The sequence below is a fragment of the Grus americana genome, chromosome 5 (assembly GCF_028858705.1).
Source record: "Grus americana isolate bGruAme1 chromosome 5, bGruAme1.mat, whole genome shotgun sequence".
Taxonomy (NCBI): Eukaryota; Metazoa; Chordata; class Aves; order Gruiformes; family Gruidae; genus Grus; species Grus americana.
Window position 1 is genome coordinate 27,256,538 of NC_072856.1, and position 25,494 is coordinate 27,282,031.

Consider the following 25,494-nt stretch of genomic DNA (forward strand, 5'->3'; position numbering starts at 1 on the left):
GGGCGGCCTCCCTAATTCAGTCCCGGCGCCCGTCATGACGGGGGGCGACCCGGCCGGGCAGGCCTCTTCCAGGGAGAGAGCAGCCTCCAGCCCCCTCCCCGCTGTTTAGAAGCGGCGCCCCGCGCCTCAGGGCCGACCCCAGACCCTCCCCGTGGAGGGGAAACCGCGGCGGGAGCCGGCGATCCCCCCCCGCGGCCCCACTTGCCTAGGCAGAGCCCGCTCGGCAGCGGCGGCGACCGCCCGTTAATTGGATCAAGAGCCCGGCGGAGGGGGGCGGGGAGGCGGGAGTCTCGCCGGAGCTGCCCCGCCGCCACCGGAGTACCCCGACCGCCCGGGGCGGGCCCGCCCCGCAGGGAGCTGCTGGAGGCGGGGCAGGAGCCCCTGTGTCCCGCGGCTGAAATAGGGGGAGGGCCTGGTCTGCTCCCAGCCCAGGTGGCCGCTGCTCGCTGAGCGCCCCGCCGTGCTGAGCCGCGCCGCCTGCGAGGTAAGCGGCGGGGGTTGCCTCTGCCGGGGCTCAGAGCTCGGCTCCCCCGGGCCGGGCGCCCCCCTCTGCTGCCGGAATGCCTTTCGGACCTGTTCCCCGTGGGGTGCCGGGGCTCCCGGCAGCACAACCCAGCCCGGTCCCGCCGCCGCCTCTCCGCGGCGGGCAGCGCGGCTCAGGAGGAGCTGGCAGCTGCGAGGGAAAAGTTTCCTCATGGAAAGGGGGTGGGTGGGGGAGGCGGTGCCCGGCCGGGCGCTGCCGGTGGGCAGAAGGGGATCGGGAGGCGGCTCGGCGCGGTTCGGCGTGACGCGGAGCAGAGACCCCCGGTAGGCGCGGGGGAGCGCCGGCGCTATGGGGCCGGGAGGGGCGGCGGCGGCGGGTCCGCGAAACCCGGCAGGTTATTCCCGGGGGGCTAGGGGAAGCTCCCAGGAGAGCTCCGGTCCCTCCGCGTTCCTTGCAGCCCGGCCGCCAGGCTGACCTTCACCGGGTGCCCCTCTGCCGGCTTCCCGGGAGCCGGCCTGCCGCTGCCGCCCCGTCGCTGGGGGCTGCGGAGGCTCCCCCTTCCTCCGGAGGCAGCGCCTCCGCGCCGTGGCGGGGACAGGGGCCCCTTTGTGCCGGATCCGTGTTGAGCCGCTTCCCACTCTGAAACCGGAGCCGCGGGCGCTGGCAGCGCTGTGGCGGAGGGGGGTAAAGCGGATTCCCAGGACCCCCTGGGGGAAGGGGCCTCGCTGGGGCTCAGGCTCGGGGAGCTGCACCCCCTTATCTCAAGGGGGTCCATGTTGTTGGTCTATGAGCCGGGCTCCTGACGGCCGGAGTGAGGAGTACGGCAAATGGGACAGTCCTGGCCTTGCTCGTTCTCTTCCTCCCTTCTTTCTGCCGACAGCAGCCTTGGTGTCAGGGAGGGGAGAGCGAGGCGTGGGGCGGTCAAGGGGTGCTGCCTGTGGTGGTGTTGCCTGGTCCCTGGGAGGCTGCTGGGGTTACCGTGTCCTCTCTGGCTCAGGGCAGGAAAAAGCTGATAAACATGGAGGGTATTAGTGGGCCTGAACATACAGCACTTGAGAAGACAGTCTATGATTTGTCGCTGCACGCAGGAGGAGGGATCTGCGACCTCCGCAAAGCTATCGATAAGTGAAGCTAGCGTGGCCCAAACACGTTAACCCGTTTCACCGCTTTCTGTGCCAACTATGTGTTCTTTGCTTGCTTCAGTTCTTCAGGCTTGCAGAAGGCTCAGAGGTTGGTGGTGAGGGGGAGGTTAGCTGACCACCTCTGTACACTTGCTCCTGGCCCCAGGAAGTACTCTGGCCTTTTCCTTCACTCTTTAACCCTCTTTACCCAACTGGTATTCCCTACCTCCTGAAATAGGAGATGAGCCTCTCTGCCCTTCAAATCAACCACTGGTCTAATTTGCACAAAGGAATTCCTGATATGATGGTAATTGACTGCAGTACAGAACCCTAGCAGAGCCTTCCACTCCACCCTGGAATTCAAATGTCACCAAGAAGTCACTAAGCCTTATGACGACTCAAGTCATTCTTGGTGTGTAATGGGAGCAATATGCACAACTGCAGTGTGTGGGCTAAAATGACAGGGTCCAGATACTCCTCGCTCCAGGTGTGAGCTGGTCTCTGGGTGGAGTCAAAGTGGAACTTCTCCCCTTGCTTTGCATAACTAGGCACATTCTTTTGGGCAAGGATTCACCTTTCTGTGAAGCGCACAACGTGCTCTGTGTGAGAGGGAGTCTGTTCCACTTTGACAGTGCTTTGTGTAATTTATGGTATTTCACTAGAAGTTCCCTAAAATATTTGCCAGATTGTCCTTTGAGTTGCAGCTTGGAACAGGATGAATGTGTAAGCTGGATCAGCTGCTTGCTGCCTTCCCTATTCTGTGCCTGCTGTATTGTATTGCTTTATTGGCTTTTTTTTTTTCTTTTTCTGACCTATGAGTTTGAGCTTCTGGCTTGCCTGCACTTGTTCAAGTGAAGACTGTCTTCTTCTCAGGCTGTAAAAAGCAGTAGCTTCAGTGTGTCAGCTATGTATAGGCCTGAGAACAACTGCCCACCTGGAACTCCATTATCAAATGTCAGTGAGTGAATAAGAATTGTGGGTGACTGGACTGTGCCAAAATGCCGCAGGTCCTTGGCAGACTGTGTGTGTAACAAAGTCATAAAAGCCAGAAAATCTTACGGACCAAAATTAATTTCCTCACAGGACAATGACTGGTGCTTTTAGTTATTTTAGGTAATTGTGGATTATACAAGAGCTAGCCTGAATCTTCTGGGCTTTCCCTGGATGATCATGAGTTTCCAAAAAAAGAAAAAAAATATAGGCATGATAGATATCTATCTTTTTTAACTCGACAGTACAGTCAGGTATATTTGTAATGTGACTGCTTTTCTTAGGACATGCAAAACTGTGAGAACACATTAGTCACTACACCAGGGGCATCGTGAGCTTTTGTTAGGACCTCATGTGATATCACTGAGCATGGCAAATACTATATATTCTTTATTCTGGCCATGTTGTGGGCTGAAGATTATTCAGTTGTTTGAACTATTTGGTCTGTGTCATGGCTGGCATCCAGGGATTGAACTGGGGACCTCAAAAGCTAAAAGCATCTGCCTGTAGCGTGAGTGGAAAAAGCTATGCTCTTGATCAGAGGGCATTAATAAACTGCCTCTATTTTTGCCATCAGCTGATCAGTGATCTGTGAATTTGGGTTGCTCTTGAGAGTTCATGGGGAAATGCCTAAACAATAGGAGAGCTGTTTAAGCCCTTTGAGGGACTCTTATCTTTTTAAAACAGACTTTGTGATCAGGCAAGCTATTTTATCGCTAGTTACTCAGCATGATGGGTGTAGAGGGTACTGTATGACAGGGAACTGTGTCAGATAGATTAAAAAAAAAAAAAAGCGTTAATATCTTAGTCTGCGGCCTTAGTGGGTGGGACAGAAAACAGTGACTACTGTATCTGGAAGTTTTCATGAAAAATTTGGGATTTTGCTCTTTGAAGAATAACAAAAGAATTTTGCATCCTTTGAGCAGTTAAGGAGGTGTTTGAGGCAGCTTTTTGTCTCTGCCTTGTGGCATGGTGACCACTGTAATTTAACATCCACATGTACTCTGACTGTCTGGGCACAAGTTTTTCCAGCAGCACAAAGTGTAATGTCAATGCAGAGCCTGGTGCATCCTCTGCTGTAATCATCCAGCTTTATTTCAGTGACTGGTACAATAGTTTCATGTTCCTTCAAGCCAAAATGTGGGCTGAAGCTGGGCACTGCTATAAGGCAATATGCGTGACTGGCATCCTAATCACATTTCAGCCTTCAGTGGTTTCTCCTCACTGTGAATAGCACGATGGGAAAGAGCCTTTCAGACTTGTGATAGTCAGAATTTGTGTGTTAAATCTGGTGGTTGTCACTGGGCGTTGTAGTTTGTTGAAGAGGCACGTGAGAGATCTCCATGGTACCAAGGGCCTAGATCCAGAGGCATTAGGCTTGTGTAGGATTTTATGCTTCTCTATCGTAGCAGACTGTTTATCGCAACCCATCAGTAAGTTTTTCCAGGCTAGAAGAATTAGAATTGCTGCAGGCAACCCACAACTAACAGTGTTAGCAAGTCTTCAGCCTCCTCAGTCCTGTCCATGCTATGAGGTTGCCCAAGCTGTGTGTCTTCTGTTTGCAGGAAGATATGGTACTTGTCTCCTGGGCTGTTGGGGACATGGTCAGTCTTTTCAGTCACCTAAGGTGATTATCTGTTGGCAGTAACTTTCTCCTCTCCCTCAGTATCCCTGTTGCTGAGCCAAACCTCTCCAGTTCCTGCGCGTGCTGAGCCATCAGCTGCAGCACTACTGTGTAGAGTAGGCTTGCTGCCTGTCTCTGACAAGGGCAAAAAGCTTTCATGGAGGATTGGGAGAAGATGCAGCATATTTCCCTTTCTGAATGATTCTAGGTATTTATTTTTGCTTCTTGGTGTTTTCAGCCAGCTCCTCCTTGTCCTAGGACTGCTGACCTGTGGAAACCTGTGTAAAAGTCTGCTGTTGAGTCCAGCAGGTTTCTGCCCCAATGCAAGCAAAAAATGGGGGTTGAGGTGTGGGATAGGAGCTGCTTCAGGAAGCCATTAGGGGGGAAATAAAACCCACTGGATTGCTCTGCTGGTGCTTCCTGTTTTTAAAAAGCCTCCCAGTGTTCTTTCCTCACATGTCAGGTTGAGTCCTGAGGATCAGAAACTGAGATCATTGCTTTGGGCAATGGGCTGGGAAAGCAAATGACATTCCAGTGATGCTGAACAGTTAAAAATCTATTCTGTAATGTGTGTCCTTTGGGCTGACTGTCCCATTTGCTCATGTTCTCCTGGAGTCTTGTTGATAACATCTGTGATATGAAGTGATTTATATAAATAATCCTGTTCTTTAGCTTGGGATCCAGAAATTTATTTGAAGAGGCACTACTGATACCACAGAACTGATTCTGTGCAGGTAGTATGAAAATAGATAAAAGTTGCTCCGTGGCATACAGGATAATGAACTTCAAGAAGAATGTGCGAAGTATGAATATCCATGGTGCAGGCCAGTTCCTAATGGCTGCCCTACTTCAATCTTTTTATCTGTGTGTATCTCTGGGAAGGAGCTCAGAAAGGCATATGAGTATCTTTAGGAATGGAATACCTACAAAGTGATTGAATCTGCCAAACTCTTGAATCAGCAGATGCTACAAAGGGAATCTAAGTTACTGAATATTCTCTCCAGTCCACAGAGCAAACAATGCTTTTCTTTTTATATGCCTGGTCCCATAAAAGACTGTGTGAAATGACTCTCTGTTAAAAGCTGGTCTATAGTCCTGCCAGTTCGTATGGTAACTTCTAGTTATGCAGTATGGTCTGCCTTCTAGTTTCAGTTGTTCTTTGTTGTTTAGATTTTCCTGCAAGGAAGCATTTGAGTAAACCTAGCTCTGGTGACAAAAGGTGAACAAAGAGTCTTGCCATCAAGATAGAGGAACTGACCACAATGTGGAACAGAAGCAATGGGTGTGATGCTTTACCTCATTCTTCTCCTTTACCATAAGAGATGTCCTAACACTCAATCTTACCTTATTCAGCTCTTGCTTTGAAAAGTTGATTGTACTCCCTTCTACAGCCTTTTTGGGACTCAGAGCTGTGTAGGGAACTGGATGAACTTTAGAAACACCTTGATGATGATCTTTCAGGTTCTTGTCTGCATTATATGAACATCTGGAAGGAAAGTATTCACATAATAAACAGTTTTAGTAAATCAGTTTTACCAAGTAAAACTAGAAACCTGTTTGATGAAACGAGAGATAAAGAAATGCAGTACTTTGAATTAATTGGCCATATGATTGCCACACACTTGATCTGAACAACAAAATACTTGCCAATCCTATCTCCCATTCCCCCTTCCTCAGAAGACAGCTAATGGAAAAGACAACTATTGGTAAAGTGAAGCCAGAAGTTGCAGAACTGCAGCTGGGTTAACAAAAGCAAACCAACCAAACAAAAAAAACCCCAACACAAAACAAACATGCTATGATTTCCAAATAGGAGGAAGGGGCAGAGAAGGCTGATTGGAGACATCTGACTATTGTGCAGTCTAGTGAAGCAAGAAACTACCAGAAGCTCAGTATCAGAATGAAGCTAACTGGCTTGTGGCTCCCCTAAAGGTTGTCTGATTGCATTGATTGCAGCCTGCTTCCTTAAGACTTCTTAATGCATTCAAGTAAACTTGATCTGTGCTCTGGGGGTTGCAAGGTGACTCAATCACAGGAGGAGAATATTCCATTGACAGGGACTTACAGGAGTTTGCACTCCCCCCTGCCCCAGAAACAGCCCCCCATCATCACCCCCCATTATTTCTCTCTTCTTTGCCTAAGGTTGGATGAGGCTGGAGCATTTTGTTCTGTTTTGTTCACTGCTGTTCACGTAAAGATCTGAACAAAATAAACTTCTTTACTCGAAGCCTGGTTGGAAGTGGGTGGACTGGCTCAGCCTGCTATTGTGATGAGTTACCTTTACTAAGTTATAGGCAACTGTGTTACAGGATGGACTACTGATCTTGTCTTGCCAGTCACTGAGTGCAGGAAAGAAGTGACCAGGTGAAATGTAGATTAAATCCTGGTAAAACTGTCCACATTCAGTGCAGATTGGGATTGCTGAGGAGGGGTATAGTGGCTTTGGCTGAAGCTTTAAACACCTGTTTATCAATGATTTAGGAAGAAATAGCTTCCAGTTGTTTGGGATTCCTTCTGATTAAAAGGGAAGTGCTGATTGCATGTATTTGCTGGCAAGCTTGGTGTTTATTTGCAGAGACTGATGCAGCAGGGTAGGAAGTACCCAGCAAGGAAGCAAGCAAGCAAGTGAAGAGGCTCAGGGAGTGGGACAGTAGAGATTACAGGTTCTCAACATTTGCATGTGTTAAAACTTTGCCCTGAGAGAGGGGTAAGCCAGGGAGTGTGAGAACTGGGAAGTGGGCATGCTGACTAGTGTGTGGAACAGGAGCTATGCTATTCACAGGGCTAAGAAAGTAGGCTTGTGTAGTGCTGTTCCTGGTAGCTTGGATGTGTGTCTATTTATTAAGCTATCCTCTTCTCATATTTGTAGATGCCTGCTAAATACATAGACAAAGCATACACATCAAGATTGAACATACCAAATAAACATGGCCTGTTGCCCTGCTGGAGTACGGTACCCTATGGTCCAGCGCTGATTTCCTTCCTCCTTTAACTATGTGGATATTGAGATTATAATCAAACTTTTCATAGGAAGAACAACTGGGGAAAACATAACACAGACCTTGATAGCCCAATACATTCCTTCATTAACATTGTCTCATATTGGTGTGTTAACCAGGATAGATCTGTTCTTGTAATACTAAAGATCTCCTACATCACATTGGAAAAGAAAGCAGACTTTTCTTCCTTTTCTCGGTGAAACAATTTCAGCCTGGTAAAGCTACGTCAGTCAGGAATCTTAACCCTTAGATCAGCAGCAGTGTGTTGGTAGAAGCCTGACCCGTAGCCTTGGCCTCTGGGAACCTGACAGGGAATAGCCAATAAATGGGGAAAGTATTTAATTCTGAATTAACATTTTGAAAACTTGGGGTAATGCATAGAGGGATGTCCATCTTCAGTATGGTAGCTTGGTCTGAATGTGGAGAAGACCAATATAAAGAAGCTGTGGTCTGAAATAGGAGAGTAATAAAGCAGCACGTAGACTCAGGAGGTCAGCCCCTTAAGTGGAACAGGATCTTGTCTGTATTTTAGTGCTTTGGTATAATCGTGGAGATTTTTGTTAGTGCACAGCCACATGATCTCTAGAGAATCATTGTGTGGGAGACAGGCTTCTGTTACAGGCTTGCATGTAGCTGAAGTGACCTTTGTGTGTAGTTACTGTTCTGCCTGATGTCTCTCTGACCTCTCTCGGGCTGGAGATACCAGCTGAAATCTTGCTCGAAACTGCATTAGGCAGCCCTGGCAGGCTTCAGTCTGTAGGGAGTGGCTGGGAAACAGTGGCTCTTAGTCCCTTTCCCAGTCAGGTGACTACCAAGGGTGTGACCACAGCAATAAGATAAATATCTCTAAGGGAAGTTTTGGAGGATCTTCATGTTACTTGGCATCCTCTCTAGCTGTAGAGAAGAGCTGGCCCCTCCTCAGAAAGGTGAGTACACCTGTAAATAGCAATCCTCCTATGTAATGGCAGTGGAGAGCATGTTACTGGGCATCATTAGTCTGGTTCAGAGCTCCAGAGGATGTGTACCTCCAGAGATGAGTGAGCCTGGAAAGGACACCCTGTCCCATACCCTGTTCCATTCTCTCCATCAGGGATCTTCCTAGCACTGCTGTACCAGTAGCAATCCAGTTTGTTACACTGCTGAAGTCATGTGGAACCTCCTGGCTCCAGCTCTCTCGTTCCATTCTGAGAAGCTAACAGAAAAAAATAAAGAGTTTTCACATCTGTTGTTCTGTAAGGGGAGGGGGCTGACATCCTTTTGTGTATTTGGATTGTGCAGATTGAAATGTTTATCTGCAAACTACACCAGAAGTGCCCTGGAGTGAAAACAATACCTTCACCACTGCCTGCTGTACAGGAAAAGTGACTGGGAATCAGACAGGTTGGTCACAGAAATCTCACATTGCTGCCTCGTGGTGTTAGTTGTTGTCTTGTCGGTTAGTAGCAGCCCATTCCTGATTAAAACTCTTGCTTAGCTTGGCTTTAGCACCTATATAGAAATTGGTCCATAATAAAAATGTGCCTCCACCAAAGCCCCAGTTACTAGATAAATATAACGCAACTTGTTCCTGCATGTGTCTACATCCAGCACTCGCTGTTGCACTTGGGAAAGGGGAGAGGAGTTGGGCAGAAGGCCTTGTCTGGCACAGTGTACAGGTTCTGTTTCTGTGGGTGAATTCCCGCAGGGATGCATGCAACCAGCCCTTTGAGCATTTGTAGACTTCAGAGCCTTGTTCTTGGCAAACTTAGGAAAACAATTGCTCACAAGGAGTCTCAGGAGGCAGTCGAGCAATGCACAGAAGTGATGCCTTGGGCATTTGGGGGCTGGAAGTATTGGAGTGTGGTGTAGAGGGAAGAGGATCTCTGTGGTTTACCTGCCTTAGGGAAAGGTTTCTGAAGTGGAGAAGCGTGATTATTACTATTGAGCCTGGAAGTTTTATTTGCAGATCAGGACCCTGTTGTACTTGTGTTGTGCAAACATGAAACAAAAAGACACCTTGTAGCGTGTTGCCAGATTTCACATGTGTTTTTGAAAGGGAAGGTTTTGGGCTGAGGGCAGGGATCTGTGGTCTGAGATGTGTGACTGACTGGAGCAGGGGTGAGATTAACAACATGGTTAAAGGTGGAAACAGCTCTGCCATGACAAGCCCTCTGGTATTTCCTTGAGTGGAGCTCAGTTCTAGTGAGGCAGTCATGAGCCATTCTACCTTTTTGCAGCTAAAGACCAAGAGACATTTTTTGATAACTTAATAGGGAGTTGATAGCAGGTGTGGTCGTATGTTGGTCATAAGTGAGAGCAGGTATTTGGGGGAAAGGAGTAACACTACTAGCTGAAAGGGTTGTAGCTCTGCAGAAATCTCCTTTGCATGGTTCAGTTTGTCTATCTGATGTTGCTTGTTGTAGTGGTGTCTGTGATGCCTTTGCCCATAATCTTGTGGAGGTGTGAAGCAAATAGAGGTGTAGTCACTCTCTCTCCTCCTTCAGACAGCTTGTCTTGCAGGAGCTGCAGTGAGGTCTCAAGTGGATCTTAACTGTGATAGCTAAAAGAGGAAGGTGAGAAGGTAGGGATAAATATTCCTTTGCCCTGCAAATATGATTTACTAGATAGCCTCCTCTTAGCAGAGGTGGCAGTGGCATCAGAAAGAGTCTTGTATGTGGTGTTGACCCACATAATATCTCTAGGTGACCCAATATAACTCCAGTTATATTGCTTATACTGTACAGGCTCTGCCAGCCCTCCTGAATCATGTGGTGGCTCTTGCTGTATCAGGTTGTCCACAAGGTAGCCCTGTCATCTCTACTTTGCTGTAAACCAGCCTCCAGGCTTTGGCATGTATAACTCATATATTTGCTTTTCCTGGCAAACTCAGGTTTTCCCTGGTCTCAGGCTCTTGGTGGCTCACAACACATGTGGTGTTTCGGGAATAACTAGGCATGAGTGGGTGGGGTGGCAATCTATTTGCTCTTCTAAGGCTCAGGGTGACAGCAGCAGCTGTTCTTCAGCCCCTGTGTGCAGTACTAAGCACCTTCCTTATGTCTGCATACAGATCCAATTTGATCTGCTGACTGACATGGGCTCATGGACTATGTAAAGTCCAGAAAAAGCCTGGCAGAAAAGGGTCCTCCTTATTCTTTGACCTTTTTGCTTCTACCAGGCTAGATTTTTCTGGATTTCTATAAAGTCTATACAACTGGTATGGAAATATGTATTCAACTGGTTGCTACTCAGGTCATGGAGATTAGCCCATTTGAAATATTACACTACTTTATTGTATTCTCCCACCTAGCTACTGTGCCAATGACTACAGTATAGCCTTAAGCTGTGGGATACTTTGCCACGTGATATTGTGGATGCTGAAAGCTCATGTGGGTTCAAAAGCCGATTGGATAAATTAATGGAAGAGAAATCCATTGACTGGATACAAAATTCATAGGCGCCACGTCCAGCTCAGGAAGTTCCTGTCAACAAATGGTTAGAGGCTTGGAGAGCATGCAGGGAGGCATCATGTATGCTTGCTCTGTTCTCAAGGCAAGGGAAGGTATCTGCTTTTGGCTGCTGTCTACAGAGGCTATGAGGCTACGAGAAGCCTTAGTCTCATCCAACACAGCTACTATTATGTTTCAGAGCCTGTTGATCTTGGTGATAGTAAGTCCAATTATTTGGGTTTCTAACTCCTGAGAAAATATGTAGGTATGGCTCAAATTCTGATGTGGAAACTGCAGAAAGAATGGATTCAGGGTTTGGGTTTTTCTTGGATTTTTTGCTTGACTGTCCCTCAAACGAACAAGCACACTCTGAGACACAACAGCTTTCCACATTTACCCCCAAATTCTAGCACTGTGTAGTCAGCCTGAACTGGAAACCAGAGGTGGAAGGCATGTTTGTGATTCATTGCTTCCTGATAAAGTGGGGATGGGGGTGTGGTGTGGAAAAAGTGATACAACCTTCATATGTCATATCTAATTGATCTATGCTTTCATCAGGAGAAAGAAAGAAAGGGTTTGAGGCAGTTTTAAGTATACTTTTACATAGCTGTTCATGAAGTTTTTCTTAATCTTAGCAGTTTCAGGAGTGTGTAGTCTGGTTTTACTGGGGACCACTGGGAAGTCTTAGAAGGTTTATGATGAGCTATAACCTTTTATCCAGTGACCTGGATCATGCAAAAGTGTCCCAACTCTCCCCCCCCGACCCCTTCCTCACCAAAAATCACTAGTCTGTTTGAAATAACCCAGTCCACTTTTCTTTCCTTCCTTCTCTTTTCCTACTTTCTTTCACTCCTCCTCCAAAATTGTCTTACTGTCTGGCTAAAAATCCCACTTCCTCCCAGGTTTTGCAGATTCTCTCAGCTATATTAACTCTCAGTTGCCCTAACCTTCCAGCCTCAGCCAAGTGGATATTGGTGACTGAGCAGAAGGTTTTTTGCTTGTCTGTTTTTTAAATAAATAGACTTTTGCCCTGAAGTAAACTTTCAGGGAAGTCAATGTGAAGTAAACAAAAATGCCTCTTTCTGCTCTTGCTTCCCTTAGCCTCTCCAGGCCTTTTATTTCCCTTTCCTCTGTGGAAAGTTGATGACAGTTACCTATACCGTAATGGCAAAATAAAGTATTTGTGAGAAAGTGATGGGGACAGCTTACAGAACCAAGGGACAAAAAAATTCTGCTGGTAGAGAGCAATGTCCTAGTAGGGCAGTGCTAGGTGCTGTGCTACTAAAAGGACTCTAGGCCAGAATGTGCATTCTTGTGAGTTTTGGGTTTGTCTTGTATACAAATCCCCTTCATTTTTAGTGAAAAGGCAGTGGAGAAAGTGCATGTGTGTGTCCTTCCCTTTTTCTCCCAAGCTAGCTATGTGTAAAAGTGCGGGCAGCAGTGCATGGAGGTGGTGGAGTTTGCTAAAGTGGATGCTGTTCAGTGAGGGGGACCAGGCCCCACATACGGTGCCTGGGCAGCGTGCTTATTTTAGGGCTTTCTGGCCCGAGCTGTTCCCTTTGCTCAGCTGTTGTGATGCTACCTTTCCCGCACAGTGCTGTCATGCCGCCCCAATGTTTCTATTTTAACTCTCTGTGGGGCTAGATCTTGTGACACAAGGATTTGGCATCTCTCCTACGTGCTGGAACGTGGCATCTCAGGAGGCACAGTGGCTGCAGCTGCTATATCAGAGGGTGCCCCTCCTAGTAGCTGGCAGAAGGGGGACACCCCTGGGATTGCAATGCATCGGAACAGGCAGCATCCCTGCAAAGGAGCAGCAGTGTCTAACTGTGTCCATCTCTGTCTCCTCTAGTCTTTTTCACGGAGTTTGAAGAGCTCGGGACATACTTGCCAGCTGCCCGCTGCTCCCCTGTGTCATCTCACTTTCAGCTTTCAGGTATGTAGTTACTGGGGACAAGAGTAGAGTTGCATGCCCTGGAGGCATGTAAGATAGCTTTGCAGCCTGCTGACAAATGGTGAGGAGGGAGGACAGGGACAGCTGGTGGCATGGGTGGAGGTATTCTTCAGGTTTCAAGGTTTGTGCACCTCAGTGTCACGTCCCATTTAACAACTTGCTTCAATGACTGGAATTCAGCACTTTCAGCCTTCTGGAGAAACCAAGAGGAACAGCATTAACGTACTTCTGATGCTTTCGATGGAAAGAGACTGGGAAACAGAGCCAAACTGTTTCCAGAAGAAATGTAGGAAATCCCTGTAGCCTGTGTTGGGGTGCTTCACAGTGTGGCTCATGCCACCGAGAAGGATTTGCAGGAGGTGGGAGATACAGACTCTTGACCTGATATTCTTCATGTCTGCTGTGTGCTCTGTGGGCTGGCAGAATGAGCAGATACCTCTCTGGGGTGTGAGGGAAGCTTTTTATAACTAGGAATGTGCAAGAAGAGAAGTGGCAGCAAAGGACATCTATGCTGCATTAACCCAGGCTTGCCTAGAATGGAGCGGGTTTGCGTGCGAGTGGCTGGGCTTGGGCCTTTTTCTGTTTCTCCCTCTCTCGTTCCTTGCACGAGAGCAACCCTGAACCTCTCCCCAAGGAATTCATAGTGTCGCATAATGTCAGGAACAAACGGGCAGCAGGTACTAGCACAGGGGAATGGGCAAAAGTTCTGAGACAACAGAGGATGAGACGCCCCTTTTACCTTCGAGCCTAGATTTTGAACCCAGGCAGTGCGAGAGTTGAGTGTAATGAAAACACCAGCTCAGGGATGTTTCTAGGGAAGCAGTGCTGCTGGGTAACTGGCATCTATGCTGCAGTGCTGTTTGGCTGGGTATGCCCCAGTGTGTTTCTGTGGTTCTGCTCAAGCCCAGCTCAGCTGGTGGGCAGCTTATAGGGTTCCTCCCCATTCAAGACATGCCTGCCTGCTGACTGCTTAGCCTTGTTTTCTCCAGTCATTTCTTGTAATCCCGTAATCCTGACTCATACTGGGAAGCTGGAATCATCTCCGTTGACAGGAGACTTATTTAAATTCTTTCAAGGCAGATTTCAAATAGCTTTAGCTACCTTAGTTTCTATAGCTTTTGCAACCCTCTTGAGGGCTTTGGTTAAGAAAGTAATCTCTGCAGAGATGTCTGGTGCTGCTGAAGGGTGTTGGATCCACTAGCATCTCCGATATCTGTACAACTGAGGTTTGGCAAAATTGTCTTCTACAACATCCTTTCCAAATGTGTTGCTGGCCTGCCAAGGAGGCCATCTGTCTGCAGGGAGGGAGGAGGCAGGCTCAGTCCTGGGCATCTCTGCTGAATCTAGCCATCTACTGCTGGAGGTGCAGCAATGCCAGTACTTGCCTGCAGGGCAGTAAGTTGGCCTCCTCCAGCTCCAAGAGTTAGAGACCTGTGCTCTCTGCAAAGGCTCAGCTGGTGCTATGTTAGAAATCTCTTTTCTCTCTTCTCAGCTTAATTGAAATCTGCAAAAATTCTCTGCTGCAAGAAAACGGGGGTGATGTCATCAGAAGATGATGCTGGCGGGGAGGCTCCTGGGGGCAGTTTCTGGGAGGTAAGGAAGGATAATCAGAGTGTGAGGGAGGTAGAATGTCTTCTTACCTCCCACCTGTGGAATTAGGAGGTTGAATGTTGCTCTTGGGGAGTGGAAGGGAGGAACTATGGGGAGGTTCAGTAACATGGTGTGTGTTACTGCAGGGAGGAGGTGACCCCTTCCTCAACAGATGCTGTGGAATGAGAGTTCCTTGTTCAGTTGACACTGCTCTGAGCTGTGAGAGAGGCAAGCAAAGCATCTCAGCTTCTTCCCTCCACTGCTGTGCCTGCCTGCAAGGGTGCCAGAGGAGTGTCTGAGCCCAGCTGCTGGCTTCAGAAGGGCCTGTGCTCCCTCTCCATGCAATGATTGACCTGCTGCTGTCTGTTCAGAAGGAACATGAAAGTCAACACAGTATAAATTATGATGTTGTATGAAATTTCAGGCTGGAAACTACAGGCGGACAGTGAAGCGTGTGGATGATGGGTACCGGCTCTGCAATGACTTAATCTCCTGCTTCCAGGAGCGAGCTAAGATAGAGAAGAACTATGCCCAGCAGCTAACAGAGTGGTCCCGTAAGTGGAGGACCAATGTGGAGAAAGGTAAAATTGGCAGGTTGGACTGGGAACAGGATGCAATCATTGCACTGTCTTTGAGTGCTATTTCTTACTGAGGTGACACCGTCTCCTTGGGGGACAGGCTTTTTGTAGCCAGTCCTCTGATTCTCTTGGAGAGGTGTTCTCCAAGATTCATTGTCAGCTGTTTGGTTACAAAAAAAAAAAAATCTATTTGTTTAGTTTGGCCAGTACTTGGGCAGTCCAAGTCTTAAATCAAGCTGCAGCTCTCCCCTCTGAAGGATGGCTTGGCTGTCTCTCCTCCTTCTCCTCCAGTCAGCGAATAACTACTTGTGCTGTGATTTAGCGGCAGTGGGCTCAAACTGATAGCGTCTTGCAAAGTAATGGGAAACAGTGGGACAAATGCCCCAAAGGACCTGCTGGTCTGTGAAACAGAAGCTTAGCCTCTAAGCAACTAGTGTTGCTATCTGTCCTGAAGCTCAGGTCAGATCTGTGAAGAGAATTTTCTACAGAAACCTCCTAGCAGGCACCATCTGGGACAGCTAATGCTGCCTAAAAGAAATGCCTGTCTTGGCCAGCTGTAACAGCCAGTCTAGACAGTGCCTTGTTGGGACTGTGTGCAGACCAGTCAATGCTGACTTGTGTGAAGGGGAAGAGTTATGGAAGTGACTCCATACTGATAGATGCCTGTAGGAGGAAAAGACTCTCTGTTCCCTTCTGTGGGCAGGAGGTGTAAGACCCCCTCTGGTGCTTGTTCCTGCAGGTCCACAGTATGGTACTCTGGAGAAGGCCTGGCATGCCTTCCTGACAGCTGCAGACAAACTGAGTGAAATTCACTTAGCTGTCCGGAACCACCTGGCTGGCGAAGACTCGGATAAGATCAAGGCCTGGCAGAAAGAGGCCTACCACAAGCAGATGATTGGAGGCTTCAAGGAGACAAAGGAGGCAGAGGATGGGTTCCGCAAGGCCCAGAAACCCTGGGTGAAAAAGATGAAAGATGTGAGCAAAGTGTGAATGGGGAAGGAGGGATAAGGGCAGCTGAACTGGCCGCCTGATTGTGAGAGCCACTGGGCAAGCAAACTGGGTTTAGCCAGAGTAGCAGAGAATGCTAGAGAGGGAGGGATGTCTTGATGGTCTCTTGTTCTTGGTGGGTTTGAAGCTTCCTTCCCCTGTGGGAAGATGTTGGTAACAGGCTCTGTATTCTTGCGCAGCAGGTGAGCACTGTAAAAGAGATCCTTTGGAGATACCTCTTCCGTTTGGAGCAGAGTTTACTAAATGCCAAATTGGCATTCCTCTTAGGTTGTCCCGAAACAATCGCTGCTGACTGTAACAAAAATGTTAACGTGCCCTCTGAGTAACGGAGGATCAATGTGGCCAGGATCATGGCTTTCTCTGCATCCTCCTCCTACAGGTGGAGATTTCCAAGAAAAATTATCATGCAGCCCGGAAGGATGAGAAAACAGCCCATACAAGGGAGAACCATGCCAAGGCAGACTCATCTGTCTCACAGGAACAGCTACGCAAGTTGCAGGAGCGTGTAGAGAAGTGCACACAGGAGGCTGAGAAGGTGAGTGTGTGTTGTATGGACGTGGGTCACAAGGATACTCCTCTCAAGAAAAAAGCACTGGTTGTAATGTCACTCAGTGAAATGGCTCCTGCTGAAGCCTGTAAGGAGGTGTCCGATCCCATTATCTGAGGTTTTTAGCAAGTTAGACTGAGACTTCAGCAACAAAGACTAAGGTCTCTACATCTTTGGTGTTGGGTAAGATCTAATTTATACATAAATTTAAAAAAAAAAAGGGGGGTGGGGGGAGGGGGATTTGGTGTGGGGGGTGGAAGCTGCAGAGCTGAAGACATGGCTACCAAAAATGGCTGGTTTGCCTGCCTGCAAGAGAGAAAGTGTGGAAAGTCCTCTATGGAAACGGATGGCAAGGAAGAAAAAGGAACCTGCAAGAGTATTAGGAGAGCAATGGGCTGGTATACCAGCTGTGGGATTTCTTCTTTCTGTGATGTATTTGTTCAGCAGTGCAGGGGAAGAAAAACTTGTCAATCCCTAGCCAGAGCAGGGGGAGTGCTACTGGTTTGACATTTCACTATTGCTGTCCTTCTGGGTTGATACAGTGCAAGGATCAATATGAGAAGATGCTGGAAGAGCTGAACCGCTACAATCCTCGCTACATGGAGGACATGGAACAAGTGTTTGAGGGCTGTCAGGAAGCAGAGCGCAAGCGATTGTGCTTCTTTAAGGAGATGTTCCTGAATCTGCACCAGCATCTCAACCTCTCCACCAGTGAAAGGTACCAGTCCTGACACAGGAAGGAAGTCTGCCAGCCCGGGGTGCCCTGGGCTCTGGTGACAGGTGGCAGTTCTGGTGTCCAGCATCTGCCAGGTCTCACTCCTTCCCCTTCCAAGTGTGTCTGAGAACTGGCATTTGGTCCCTCTAGACTGACCAGTGCTGGTGTCTCTGATCTTGGACAGTGCCAGGCTCCCCAGAGAGGATTCCTTCCTCTTGCATTACTGTCCAGTACTGTCCTGTGGGTGTGTTTCCATTCTATTAAATGCCTCCATGTTGCTACAGGTAATCCTGGTCTGAGGAATGTTGGCTCTGTTGCCTTCTAGTATCTATAGGTATTACACCTATTCTGCCCTGAGTATGAGAGACCTTTAGTGAGATGATAATCATAAGCCCACAAGTTGCCCTTAAGTAGGGGTTATACCAGGGAAATGGGTGCAGCAAAAAATCTTCTGTGCTCCTATACTTTTAAGGTGGAGGCAACGAATCTGAGCCACCTCCCTGTCTGTGTGCAAGAATGTGCCAGGCTCTTTTAATGCTCATTTGATGAGCTGTGCTGAGAGCTGGCAGATGCTAGCCACTGCCACACCAAACAAGCCTGTCCCGTTTGCCAGGCTGACTCCCTTGTAAGGGCGGCTCTATTTTCCTAAGGCTGAACAGGTACTGCTTGAGCATCCTTAATCCTGTGGGACTTTGGACACTATGTAATTGTGTGTGAGGTTACGCTCTTCCTTCCTAGTGGCTTTTGGGGAACTGCTGAGGGACTTGGTTATTGATGGTTCTGTCTGTTCCTGGTCATAGCTTTCATGCGTTGTATCGAGATCTCTACCAAGTCATCATGGCTGCGGACAACCAGGAGGACCTGAAATGGTGGCGCAACACTCATGGACCAGGCATGGCAATGAATTGGCCTCAGTTTGAGGTGACGTAGCATTCTCGAGTGTATTATAACTATTTCCAAACACGTAGCTGCTCTACTGAAACTGGTGGATTGCTAGTCTTGTGTTGGAAAGACCACGTCTTTGCTTGGCAGGCTCAGGATGTTAGGCTCTCCTGAAATGTTTGTTGTGTTGCAAGCTCTCTGGTGCCCAAAGGGACACGTGCAACCCTGCCAAAAAGCAAATACTCCAGCCTTCCAGCTGCAAGGTCAAAGAACAGGAGTTGGTGCTCAGGGCCTTGGGACAAGTTCCTGTTATAATTTTCCCACAGCCCCTCTTGTTGCACCTTGGAATTCAACAGGAGTGAGCCTGCTATGCCAGCAAGGCCATGTGGCTGACCACAACTGAAGTATGACTTGATGTTCTGTCCTTCTGTATTGGTCAGAAAAGGTGCATAGAGCTTTTGTATCTGAGTAGCTTGATGGTGTTACTGTTTTTCCCTGAACAGGAATGGTCCCTCGAAACACAGCGGCCAATCACCAAGAAGGAGAAGAGTGGCAAGATGGCTGATGATGTCACGCTGACTAGCATTTTGCCTGCACGGGATGGTGTTGTCTCACAGACCCCTCTGCAGACAAGGCGAAGGTAAGGGCGGAAGACTGGGATACATCAGGTTAGGAAAAGCACAGTCCTGCCTAGGGTCACAAATGAGTTGGATTGATAGGAGTGATCTCTTCCTGAACTTCCTGTCTCTTGCCTGCAGCCTTGCCCATGCCACTCTGGAAAAGACAGGGTAGAAAAGCCAGTTTAGGGCAGCGTAGGGTTTTTTTGGGTTGGTTTGTTTGTTTTTTGTCTAGTACATACTGCCTCACAAAGTGCCTTCCTTGTAAAGATCCTTCTAACAATGAGGTCTGGCCTGGTGAGACTAGTGCTGTGTGAGATTCTGGTATGCATTTCCACAATTCTTCTTCCTCCTAGACAGGGCAAGGAGAGTTTGGAACTGGCAGCTTTGCCAGTTAGCTGTACTGTTTCCTAAATGCAGGCATCAGATTTAATTATTTTTTTTCCCTGGCACGGTGCTAAGTACTACCTGACAAGTCTGGGTGTAGCTGCTTCCCTTGCCAGGAAGCAAGCTGGAGAATAGGGAGAGACTGAAAAGACTCGTGTCCTACAGTTCCAGTAGCCATCCTGCTTTAAGGTGACCTGTGGCCTAAGTGAACTGGGCAGAAAAGAATGGGGATATACAGATATCTCCAGACCACTACTGTATTTCATGGTCTATCGGATTCAGGGAGCCTATTTGCCAATCTACAGGTTTTCCTATCAAGAGGAGCAGAACAGCCTCTTCTATGACAGCCTGAGGGCACCCGCCCATGTGAAGTTAGTATGGAATGTAGCCTCTTCAGGGGTTTTTGGGTTCTAGGTGCCTGTCCTCTGCTGCACTTCCCCTCCGCTCTTGTTCCTGACTTGGAAAACGGCATTCCAGACCTGTCTCTTTGGAATGGGAGACGTGGCTTTTCCTGTCTGTCTTTATTCTTGGCTAAAATAACTCTGGACACAGCTGGGCTCTCCAGTTAGGACTGGCTTTCCTTGTATGAGAGGGTCTGCTAGAGTAGGATGAGGTCATGAACAGTATGCATGTGCGGAAAGTAATTTGAGAATTAGTTACCCTCCTGGCCCTCAGGGCTCTGATGCTGGGATGCTTTCAACCAAATCTAGTGTCTCCTGGTATCTCTTGTCTCTGTTCACCCTCACTTGGCTGTTGGGCCTCTTGCACCTTGTTCTATAGCATAGCAGTCTCGGGGGGGAGTCAGGGTGGTGCGTGATTCAGGAGGAACTGGGTGAGAGATGAGCCTGCTAATAACCATCTTGTCCCCTCTCTCCTTCCACATACAAAGCGGAGGGAAGGAAGACATTTCGGAGTGGTCAGATGAGGACACTCCCAAGAAGTGCCTGGATGCCAATGGGCACGAGGAGGACATAAAGGTACCAGGTGTACGGGTACGAGCACTGTATGATTACACAGGACAGGAGGCTGATGAGCTGAGCTTTAAAGCAGGTACAAAAGCACTAATCTCTTACTAACCTTTTGCTGTCCTCACTTGGGCTGACTGAATGATTGAAACACTTTAAGAACTGGATGTCCCCTTGAAAACTGATACTTATTCTTCTTCCCTGGGCTGATCCATTGCCAGTTCCTCTGAGGTAGACGATACACTGGGCAGTCCAACCTGTTCTAGACTAAGAGACAGTGAGGCCACATAAAAAGAGACTGCCTAGGCCTTGGTCACAGTGTAGGGAGAGCAGACACCAAGTGGTATCTTTCCTGCTTCCTCTTAAGGCATTTATTCTGCATTGTATCTTGAGACTTTATTAAATGCTTCTCCCTTGTGCCACTGATATAAAAGTCATATAGGTGGTCTGGATTGTCCTTTGAAGTAACCAGAAGACAGATGTTTTGGGAGAAGGCTCAGTTGACTGCCATGTACTACTGAAGGCAGGGTTCAGCTGGCAAACTGTTGCTCAAAATGGGTGTCCTGAGAGTGGAGACCCTGGCTCTCAGCAGAGGATTGAGTGAGAGACAATGCTGGAGCAAATAGACCCTTCCCTTTTTCTTCCTTCAGTTAAATTTAGTTTGCATGTGCCATCTTCTCTAACTCCAAGAGGACATCTGGATCTTGAGAGTGTCTCTAATCTTGCTTGTTTTGAGCCTTACATGGTGTCTCTCTGCTACACCTCTCCAAAATACACCCCTTTTAAAAAGGCACTGAAGTCCTTTGGTAGCAGGGACTTGTGCTTTAGGCCAATATCTATGCTGCAGTGTTACCGTACTAGTACACTTCCTAATACTAATTTGTTGCTTTAAAATATTTAAAGTATCTTACAATACGGGTGCTCTAGAACTCGATTCTGCTCTCTCTTCCCACCCAGCAGAGGTAGCATGACTGGTTAGCTTTAGTTATCCCCTTTTTGAATCTGCTCTGGCCAGCATGCACCAGTAGGGCTTAAGCTTAACAGCAGATGACTTTCTGAGCCTCTACCAGTGTGGGATGTGCTTATTGATGCAGTCAGACCTCCCTCTCTGGCAGAAATATGACCTTCTACTGGTGGAGAAGGGGACCTTTCTGCCCTTTCCCAAAGTAGATGTGGGAAGGTTAAAAGCCTTTCCTGGTCATAGTCTGAGAAATGAGTTGATTCCATGCCTTGTTGGCCAAACCAGACACTCCATCATGGAATAGTCATTTTGGGTCCTAACAGCCAGAGCTTAGCAGCCTCTTGCATTTCCTTCCCACCTGCTACAGAGGAGCAACTAAGAAAGAAATCTCTGAGATCCTTCTGATCTCTCTGGCTTGTAAGCACATTCCTTGGGGGGGTGGGGGGGGGAGGAAAGCAGGCAGAAATACAGGGCACAAAAATACTACTGATGTTGAACGGCAGAAGTGAAGGTTTGTCTCGGAGTTCCTTGGCCCAGGGGATGGCACTGAGCATGCATACCAAAGAGGTCAGTAACTCTGGCTTTGATTAAACTGTGCAGTATGATACAGAGTGTGATAAGGGGAGAAAACTGTGGTGATTCAGACCAATAGGTCTTGCTTTTTATCAACTCTTCTGAGGCAGGGAAAAATGCCATGCTACCATTCCCAAGGCTGCTTCCTAATGACTGCTTTTGCTTTCAGGTGAAGAACTAATGAAGATTAGCGAGGAAGATGAGCAGGGCTGGTGCAAGGGCCGACTTCTCACAGGCCAAGTTGGACTCTATCCTGCTAACTATGTTGAGAAGGTTGGATCATGATTGCTACTGCCCTGCTAGTGTCTTGCAGCCATATCAGCATCTCCTGCAGAGGTCACTGGGTTACTGCTGGCCCCAATCCACTTTTGCAGTATATCCAGCAACTTCTGGACTTTGAGGGCACGTATTCCATGTAACTAATGCTTCATTTTAAATGCCTAGACCTGTAAGGATTTTCTAATAAATAAACAAGGATGAGTAAAGACTTTTCTGACTGTGAGCACTGCAGGAGTGCAGAAGGGAATAGATCCTCTTGACTTTCACTCAGTGAAGGGAGATAAGCAACACATGCAACTCCTCAAAATAGAGAAAGCAGCCTTCCTTGGCTTCAATGCATATGCATCCATAGGGTGGTGGGGTCTGCCCTGCCCCCAGGCTTCCTGTTCAAGGAACTTTGGATATACAGGGCAATAGGGAACTTCTAGTATTGCTTCCCCTTTTTGGCTCAATCAAGCTGACTGGTGGAAATCTATTTATTCTCCCATCTCTTTCAGAAGTCTTCAGTATCCTTCACCTGCAGGCTTGTTGGCTCCCCTGGTAAGGTAGCTTCAACAATCTGGATGTCCCCTCCCACTGCAGTCAGATTTTTTTTTTGGGGGGGGGGGTAATGCCAGGAGTTAATGATAGTATAGCTTGGGGACAGGAGAAAGAGGCTTCTATCTTGCATGATGTGGCTGTTCAGGCTGACAAGTTGTGAACAGAACTGTGGCAGCAGGTTGGAGTTGACTCAATGTTCCCAGAGCTAGAATGGGCCATGACACACACTGAAGTCCGGTATTAACAAAGAGGCAGCCACATTCCAGAGCTGTTCTGCTTAGCACCCCTAAATGTACCAGTATCTGTTGGGGTTTCTAATGCTTCTAGATTGTTTTGGCTATATACCTCTGTCCTTCATGAACACTCAGTGCACAGCAGAGACCCTCTTTTTTCCTTCTACATATTCTTGCCTCTTGCATGCTAGAAGCCTACTCCCTGCTTTGCCAAAGACCACTACACTGTGATGAAGGGTAGCAGTGTGTGGAAGTTACCTCCTGGCTGGGACATCATTAGCTGTAGAGGGATAACTCTCCTTCTGGTCCTGAATTGCTGCAGGTCTATTTATGCCCAGTTGTTAAGTGCCATTCACCAGGGAGGACCTATCAAACCTCTTTATCTGGCTTGTCTTTCTGCCCTTGAAAGCCTCTGAGGCTGCTGAGACAAAGTGGGGTCCTGATCCTAGTGCTCTGCATATTCAAACATGAGGACTGATGGACAGATTCTGTATAGGATAAGCATAAGAGCTTGAGGGAACAAAAAAAGGGAAAAGCTACTGTGTTTGGAAAAACAAACAGTAGTTTAAAAACTGTTTACTTAATACATCTGCTTAAAACTCTTGTTGAGAGGCACTGTGTGTTTGTAGTAGCCTCCTGTAGTGAAATTCTTATTCTGGGTTAGCACATGTGAGGAACTTGGTTAAGTCAGACACAAAACTCAGTCAAGCCTCCACCAACCACACCAGGGCAAACTGCTTCAGGGCTGTTTGGAAAAGGGGTGACTCAGATACGGAAGTTTAAAGTCATAGGTGAGCATTTGGGATTAAATGACTGCAGAATGTTAACAGCAGCTATTGAACCAAAATGGATGTTTAACAAGTGTAGACTGAAAAGGATGTGGGGATACACAGATTCAAACACTGTTAACTTGGAGAGATTAAAGTATCACAAACATCTTGTTGCCTGCCTGCCAGACAGAGCAGAAATTAACCTTTTACAGCACATTGGATGCCTTGAAATGTAGTCTGCCATGGACAAAGAGATCTGAGACTAATGCTATTTAGTGCTTTTGTAAGACCACAGAAATGTATCAGCTGTTGAAAGGTCTTGGTCAAAGTATCCCTAGCACTGTACTTTCTGAATGGGGGAAAGGGGTGCAAACCAAAAGAACAAGTCTAAAGCAGTTTGTTCTGAATCAATAATGTCATTTCTCAAGAACAGAGAAAGTATTCCCAAAAAGCAATTAAAGATGTGAGCAACGGACACCAAAAGTGCCTGAATTTGTCTATGAATTTACCTATTATTCTAGGTTCAATATTTGAAGAAACCTCTAAGCTTCTGCCATGTAATTAGAGATGTTTGGTGTATAAGCACTTGGATTTAATTAAAGATCTTGTCTCTGATTTCAGTACTATGTCCCAGGTAAAGTACCGTCAGTGTTGTACAGTAATTGCAAGTGTTCCACTTGCTGACCCACAACTGAATGATTTGTTGCTGCTTTGTCCTCACCCACGTGAATGTGAAGAGAGCATGCCTGCTAGGCTTGTGAGGTAATACAGACAAACGCAGTCAGGGATAAAATGACCTGAGATGTGCTATAATGAATACTGAAATTTACCTTGCTAGCCTGGATATTTTGAAACACTAATGCTAAGGTTAAAAAATTCTAGAAGAGGGTTGCGAAGGATAACATGGAGGCTTGACTTCAATTTCTTTCCTAAGTTCTAGTCAGGCTATAATTAGGGATGGAGTTAGGTGTGGCCAGACTGCTACGAGGACAGAAATGTCCAGTGGACAGGACCTCTGGTTACAGTACAAACAACCTGAAATTCCACAGGACAAAGTCTGAACAGACTTGTTTGTCCTAGGAAAACACGACCACCTGATCATAATGGGCTGCTTGAAGGTTTCCAGAAATAGTGACATACTGCAGCTTATGTGAACAAGTCCCCTAGAGGAATGTTTGCACCAGAGATTGCTGCCAAGAGCTGAAGTAAGGGACAGCAGACAACATGTCGAGAATGAAGAATTGCTTGCCTGGACTGTACCTCATAAATTTTGGCATGGCACTTAGACCTGGCTACCCAAAACCAAATGGAATAGTAAAAGACAGCCTGTGTAGTAATGAACCAGCTGGAGGGAAAAAAAAAAAACCAACCAAACACATCTAATGATCTTATATTAAACTAATAGCTCTGCCTGGAGACTTAGTTTTTCCATAGAAGCAAATGAGGTTTTGTTAACCACAAAGGCTGTAGTTGAAACTTGTCATCCATGCCATGCCAAAAGTTTTGTGTGTGAACAAAGAGTTGCACGCATGAACTAATTGCTTTAACGTGCCTAAATTCCAGAAGGCCAGCAAAGCCTATTCTTCCCCCATGGCTTCCATAAAAACATACAGATGCATCTCTGCACCTAATGGACAACACAGTGAAAACATTATCTAGTCATGTTTTATTTTTTTAATAAAGCCATTTCTTGTGGAAAGCTTGTGCATCTGTGGTTGGCAGATAATTAACTTGGTTCTGACATCTTCCTGGAAAAGAATTTCTAACATATCACACAAAGCTTGGATTTCCTGTTGATCACGATTTTTCGAGGACAAGGAAGTTAAAGATTCTCTATGACAGATCACACCCATTTCCCCAAAGCAGAAGCCGAGCTTGCTCAACCCATTAATGATGTTTCTGCCCTGTAGGCAAAATCTGGGTCGCAGAGCCCACAGGACAGCTGTGCTCTGTGATGGAAGCTGAGGGTTGTGGCACTCCCACAGCGCTGCGTGGAGCTTGGGGCCGCTGGCACTTCAGTTTACTTTCCATCCCACTTCCCCATCCCTTGTGTCGTCATGGCTGATTTGCTTGGCACAAAGCACTGAGGCAGGTGCAAGTATGTGGCAATCCTGCACCGAGACCCCTCAGAGCTGTTCCAAATTGTCCTGCGCTCCCTTCGCTCCTGCCCTGTTTGCAGATCCAGCCCAAGTCCGCAGCCCTGCAGAGCTCAGCTCTGCTATTTCAGGCAGGTTGTTCCTGAGTGAAGCACA

General features: G+C 47.5%; 1 protein-coding gene across 9 annotated transcripts; it reads left to right on the forward strand.

The window, feature by feature from the left end:
• Window positions 1-226: 226 nt before the first annotated feature.
• Window positions 227-24,936, forward strand: PACSIN3 (protein kinase C and casein kinase substrate in neurons 3). 9 transcript variants are annotated; one of them, XM_054827712.1, is made up of 13 exons: window positions 313-484; window positions 8,497-8,598; window positions 12,496-12,579; window positions 14,090-14,190; window positions 14,612-14,768; window positions 15,505-15,740; window positions 16,153-16,308; window positions 16,863-17,038; window positions 17,836-17,956; window positions 18,421-18,557; window positions 19,227-19,292; window positions 19,811-19,971; window positions 21,590-24,936. In XM_054827712.1, exons 4-13 carry the CDS (start codon window positions 14,137-14,139, stop codon window positions 21,703-21,705), a joined length of 1,380 nt encoding a protein of 459 aa, XP_054683687.1. In that variant the 5' UTR covers window positions 313-484; window positions 8,497-8,598; window positions 12,496-12,579; window positions 14,090-14,136; the 3' UTR covers window positions 21,706-24,936. The 9 variants fall into 9 exon arrangements, with proteins under 9 accessions (XP_054683691.1, XP_054683693.1, XP_054683687.1 ...); XM_054827714.1 differs by lacking the exon at window positions 313-484 and adding an exon at window positions 758-807; XM_054827718.1 differs by lacking the exon at window positions 8,497-8,598 and having other exon boundaries at window positions 312-484; window positions 19,811-19,898.
• Window positions 24,937-25,494: the final 558 nt, after the last annotated feature.

Coding starts and splice junctions, on each gene's coding strand:
- PACSIN3 (XM_054827712.1), top strand. CDS start 14,137: ATGTCATCAGAAGATGATGCTGGCGGGGAGGCTCCTGGGGGCAGTTTC. Junction 18,558..19,226: donor CCTCTGCAGACAAGGCGAAG/GTAAGGGCGGAA, acceptor GCCAATCTACAG/GTTTTCCTATCAAGAGGAGC. Junction 19,972..21,589: donor TGAGCTGAGCTTTAAAGCAG/GTACAAAAGCAC, acceptor TTTTGCTTTCAG/GTGAAGAACTAATGAAGATT.